General features: G+C 36.7%; 2 protein-coding genes across 2 annotated transcripts; both read right to left on the bottom strand.

Moving 5' to 3' along the window:
- Nucleotides 1–3,433: 3,433 nt before the first annotated feature.
- LOC118600208 (transmembrane protein 238-like) lies at nt 3,434–4,117 on the bottom strand. Its single transcript, XM_036217268.1, has one exon. The coding sequence runs from the start codon at nt 3,886–3,888 to the stop codon at nt 3,439–3,441; it is 450 nt and encodes a 149-aa protein (XP_036073161.1). The 5' UTR covers nt 3,889–4,117; the 3' UTR covers nt 3,434–3,438.
- On the bottom strand, nt 3,950–5,204 carry LOC112153904 (phosphoinositide-interacting protein). The gene has a single exon (XM_024284364.2). It carries the CDS (start codon nt 4,280–4,282, stop codon nt 3,983–3,985), a length of 300 nt encoding a protein of 99 aa, XP_024140132.1. The 5' UTR covers nt 4,283–5,204; the 3' UTR covers nt 3,950–3,982.
- Between the last annotated feature and the right edge of the window lie 796 nt (nt 5,205–6,000).

Below are 6,000 nucleotides of genomic sequence, written 5' to 3'. Positions count from 1 at the left end.
CGAGGGCTGCTGGGAAATGTAGTTCAATTAGGATTTCAGAAGCTTTAACTTCGATGAAATCAAAATAATCAAAATCATTTTAGAATTTCAGCTTAGAAGTTTTTTTTCCACTTTTATACGCTTTTAAAAAATGTTTAATGTTCAATAAAAGTGTGTGATTGGAGCTTTAAACCTTTTTTAAACCTTTTTGTAAATGTTCAATACAAAACACTATTAGTGAGAAACCAAACTTTACTGAATTTTGTAGCATTTTTTTTACATGAATAATATTTCAAGGGTTGTAATTTCGTTTCTAGCCAACAGGATTTAGTTTCTAAAGTACATTTAATAATTTTAAATAAAACACAAACTCACACAGATTTTGAGATTTAAAAACCCACATATTTCCTTCTGTTACTATAGCTGCTGTTGTTAGTAGTAATGATCATAGTAGTAGTATTAGTAGAATTAGCTGTACTAGTAAAAGTATAGTAAGAGTAGTAGAAGTAGTAGTAATAGTGTAAAAGTAGTAGTGAGAGTAGTAAAAGTAGTAGTAGTAGTAATAGTAATCATAATAAAGGCATTTGTAGTAAAAAGTAGTGGTAGTAATAGCAGAAGAAGAAGTTATAATGGTGGTAGTAGTATTCAAAGTAGTAAAAGTGCTAGTAGTGATCGAAGTAGTAGTGGTAAAAGGAGTAGTAGTAATAATATTAGATGTAATTGTGGTATTAGTAGTAGTATTAATAGTAATGTAAAAGTAGCAGTAAAAATAGCAATAATAGTTGTAATAGAGATTGTAGTAGTTGTAGTAGTGGAAGTGGTAGTTGTGGTAGTAATAGTAGTAAAGGTATTAGAGAGAGGTAATCATATTTGAAAAAGAATGGTAACAGCCATAGTAGTAGCAGTAGTACTAACAGTAGTAAAAGTAGAAGTATTAGAAGTAACAGTGATAGTATTTCTAAAAGAATAGTAGTAAAGTTGAAGAATTAGAAGTAAAAGTAGTAGTAGTGACAGTCATAATAGTAGTAGTAATAACAGTAGTAGTAGTAGTAAAAGTAGTACAAGTAGTAGGAGTATATCTATTTCTTTTTAAATCAATTCTTTAATAACATTTTCATTATTTAGAAATGTGTTCAAATAATTGAATGTTTAATTACTTTTAGAACTTCATTATTACTTCCATTACTCACACAAATACTGTGAGGCTGTAAACCAACAGAACTGTCGTTGATTGAACTTCTAATGTTCTAACTTCTTCTGACTGTGACTCAGCTCTCCATCCGTTTGCTCCTCACATTCGTACGAATGATTCTTTCTCAGTTTTTTTTTCTTTAAGAAACAACTCTAGTAATTACAGATCAAACAATTATTTCCTTAATAAATAACCATTCCTTTCAGCACTGAAAGGAATAACCACAAAACTTCATCGTCATGGAGTCAAAAAAAAATATTTGAAAAACATGATGGCATTTATATAAGTACTTTTTAAAGGATTCATGTTGGTTTTAATAATTAATTAGTGATTTCTTAGACTGTAAATCCTTTAAAGGATGCTTTGTTTTTGGTGATGGTTCATTCCTATAGTGAGTAATTTCTTGTTAAATGAATAAATAGAGCATTGGACTGAAATGTAATTTGGTTTCAGGATCAGTCAACCGAGTTGTAACTAGGGAAAGGAAAAATCCTTAAAAATCTCAGAAATGTAAAATAATTTTAAAATGTCTTCATTCATCTTTTAAACTCAAAAAATTAAAAGGAAAAGCAGAATGACAGATATACATCAGAGTGATTAACATGGAACAATGCTTTTAACGTATGCCCCAAAGAAAGACTAAATTCTCTTCAATCATTATTATTAATTATATTAATTAGAACTGAGATCCGATCATCATTTATGGTTCTCCAGTGATATTGGGTTGGAGGTGTGAGGAGCTGTAAGCTAGTGGGAGAGCGTGTAAACAGGTGGATGTCGGGAAGTGGAGGCAAGCTTTCCATCAACAACTCAGGGGTTGACAAGTTTCTTTAATTGACTAAAAACAGCAAAATAAAACAGCTGGAACAACTTTACAATAAATTAAAATGATCGAAGCGAGACACTTTTTTGTGGATTTTATCAAAAGGTTAAAAAACGTCTTTTATACAAAAAATAATACATTTCAATCAATTCCTAAGATAATCAGAACTGAAACTACACCAAAGATTAGTCGACTAATCGACGACTAATCAACTATTAAAATAGTCGACAACTAATTTAATAAACGATTAGTCGTTATTTTATATTATATGGAGTCAAAATTTAGTAAAGTTGAAAGTTATGTCATTCTGTTAGCCTTTTGGACTATTTTGGCATTTTTAAGGTTTTTTAAGCTATTTTGGAGTTTTAATTTTAGCTACATGCTAGCGATTTTTGCTAACAGGCTTTTTTTTAAAGTTTTTTTTAGGCTATTTGGGAGTTTAGCCAATATTTCAGCTACATGCTAGTTGTTTTGGGTAATTCTGCTAGTTGTTTTGGGTAATTCAGGCTTTTTTTCGTTTTTTAGGTTATTTTTGTGTTTAGCTAATTTTTTAGCTACATGCTAGCTTTTTTATCTAACTTCAGCTTGTTTTAGTTTTTAGGCTACTTTGGAATTTAGCTAATATATCAGCTACATGCTAGCTGTTTTTGGCTAACTTAAGCTTTTTTTATGTTTTTTTTTTTTTCAGGCCATTTTTGAGTTTAGCTAATATTTCAGATACATGCTAGTTTTTTGGCTAACCTAGGCTTTTTTTAGGCTAATTTGGCCTTTAACTAATATTTTAGCTGGCTAATATCTAGTTTTTAGCTAGTTTAAAGCTAATTATGGTTAAGATGTGTGTTTTACATTCACTTTGTGTATGACGCGATTAATCGACTAATCGTAAAAATAATCGGTGATTAGTTGACTTTAAAAATAATCGTTTGTGGCGAACTAAACTACACAGAGATCAATGAGAAGAAATTCACTGGAATGTGATTATTGGTACATACAATTTCCCACAAAAATAAATTATAAAGTTGAAACATCTGAACAAATTTACATCACAGCAGAAAAACTTTTGTTTTTGTTTCAAAACCAGAAATGTTTGTGAAAAGTTTAATTTAAACTGTAAAGAATTAAAGTTTTACGGCTCTCCTCGATGAGCTCGGAGAGGATCTTTGATCTACAGGAAGAAGAATAAAATCTTTAAGGAGACGTAAAGTTTTTAAAAAAATCATCTTATTTATCCTCACAAAGACAGAAAAAGGTTAAAAAAAACGGATGATTTTTCTCTCCCAGAAATAGGAAATAGTTTGATGACATCATCAGCAGCTCAGGAGGAGGTCTGTGTACAAAGTTTGTGTTTTATCAGCCGCACACGTGTGTTCTTATCAGAGGTTGTCTAATCATTACCATCGCAGCACAAACACACGATCCATCTCCACAAACGTCTGTTCTAAGCTCATATTGACAGAGCCTCTCTGGGGAATTCCTTCGAGGATGAGGAGGAGGCCACCGTGTTGTCGTACACCACCGACAGCGACACGTCCGCGTTGTTCTTCCGGAAGGAGTTCCTGATCCCGCTGGAGAGCCGGGTGGACGCCTTCCTGACGGCCCGGCTGAGCCGCCGGTTCCTCTGCTTCATCAGGCCCACGTCGTCCTGCAGCTCCTCGGACGGGACGTCGATGTTCCCCGAGTACCAGAACACCCACCAGATCAGGCTGAGGAAGATGATGATGGCCCCGGCGTAGATGAAGAGGTCGTGGATGACCAGGCCTCCGAAAACCCCCACCATCATGATGAGGACGCCCAGTATGTCGTGGGCCACCGCGAACCAGAAGGAGCACTTGCAGCGGCCCACTCCTCCGTGCCTCCTCTCCGAGACCGGCTCCATGTGGACGGATGTGGCCATGATCCTGGAGGAGCGGCGGCGGCGGCTGCAGGACGGCGGGGAGAAGTGACCTCCTGCTGCTCAAAGTCCACCAGGAGGTTACATCACCTCCAGCTCACGCCTCCTGGAGGCAGCGCTTCCGCCGCCGCTTCTCCCTCAGCACCGGGATCCAGACCAGCCCCACCGCCACGAACATGAGCCCCACGGACAGGCAGGCCGAGCCCACCGAGCGGGGCGCGTCCTCCGAGCTGTGCAGGAGGAGCAGGAGGGCGCCCGCCGCGCCCATCAGGGACCCCATCACTACGGCGGTGATGGGTTTGCGCAGGTAGGCCCAGCGGGGGTCACCTGCAGACGGGGGGTCCGGACACAGGCTTTCAGTCCCGTCCAGATAGGAGGTCTCGGCGGCGGCGTCCATGGCTGGTCCGGCAGCATCTGGACGATCTCCTGCCGTGTAATTCCAACCCACCTGTTGACAACGTTGTCATTGGCCGCTGTTCCCATCCTCAGGTTACACTCCGCCTCCAAACCAACCATGCAGACATTTCAGTAACACACTGTGTGTAGAATAAACTGCATTTGTGTCCTCCGACGTGAAATCCGAGGACCGCCAACCTGCGTCTGCTTTGTGTTTCTGTGTGCAGGAAGCAGCTGAGCAAACGGGAGTCCAGACCCGCAAACAAAAAGGACCTGAAGGCCTGTCATCCGATCCGCCGGACAGAAGATCCACCAGCAGAACCATTTCATGTCAAAACCTGCATGAGCATCTCATATCTGAGGGCTTCAATTTAAGACATATTAGCATCATACAAACTTTCCAGAACAAATCGTTTAAGATATGAGCCAATAAATTCAACCCTTTAACACCGGAGCTCCAATGTTTATGTTCTTTGATTCATTGTAATTTTTTTTTGTTGTTAACGCAATAAGTCCAGTAGATTCTGAAGGACAAAAGCGGCACGAGTGGGAAAACAGACATTTTCACTCATTTAATAATGAAATAAAACTCAAGCCTCTTCTGTTCTGTTGGATTAAATAAACATAAAAATTAGCCAAAAAAAAAAAAAAAACTGACAAGTTATAATTTGGAAGAAGTCAAATAAAAAGTGGAAGATCGGCATTACCTGCGATAATGCTGTGAAAGTAGTCGCTTAAGATGCAGAAACTCTTAGCTGAAAATAGTGACGCAATTTACTTTAATTGCGGGATTTCTTGACAATGCAAAAGCTAATTTATAAATGTTACATTTGCTAAAAGACTGGAAATTTTGTTAATAGAAGAGCACTAAAGTTGACCTAAATGTAATTTTAAATGTGTAGTAAAATTGCTTTAAAGTCCATGATACATGCCAATTTTGCAAAAATATTTAGTAAAATATGAGCTAAGCTCCAAATTGGCCCAAAAAGCTAGCACATTGCGTAAATACTAGCTAACCCCAAAATAGCCTAAAATTCTTTAGTAAACTAAATTAGTCAAAAATGTTAGCATGTAGCTAAAATAGAAGCTAAACTCTAAATTAGCCAATGAAAACCTTGGTTACCTACCTATAAAAACATCATTTTTCATAGGTAGGTAAACTCCAAATTAGCATAAAAAACCTCAATAGATGCCAAATTAACAAAAAAGAAAAAAAAATCGCACATTAATTGAATACTAGCTAAACTCTAAAATAGCCTAAAATTCATCAGTAAACTATATTAGTCAAAAATGTTAGCCTTTGAATAAAATAGAAGCTAAACTCTGAATTAGCCTATAAAAACCTCAGAAAATATTAAATTAGCCAAAAACGTTAGCCTGTTGCTAATATAGAAGCTAAACTCTGAATTAGCCTATAAAAAACTCTGAAAATATTAAATTAGCCAAAAACGTTAGCATGTTGCTAATATAGAAGCTAAACTCTGAATTAGCCTATAAAAATCCAAGTAGATAACAAATTAGCCAAAACCAACAAGTTATGATCTGGAAGAAGTCAAATAAAAACTAGGAAAGTTGCATTACCTGCGATAATGCTGGTGTGAAAGTAGTCGCTTAAGATGCTGTAGCTTTTAGCTGAAAATGGTGTTGTAATTTACTTTAATTGCCAAAGAGATTTGCTGTAAATACAAAAGCTATTTACTAAATGTCACATTTTCTAAA

The sequence above is a fragment of the Oryzias melastigma genome, linkage group LG19 (assembly GCF_002922805.2).
Source record: "Oryzias melastigma strain HK-1 linkage group LG19, ASM292280v2, whole genome shotgun sequence".
NCBI classification, from domain to species: Eukaryota; Metazoa; Chordata; class Actinopteri; order Beloniformes; family Adrianichthyidae; genus Oryzias; species Oryzias melastigma.
This window is presented reverse-complemented; position numbering and strand designations above follow the sequence as displayed.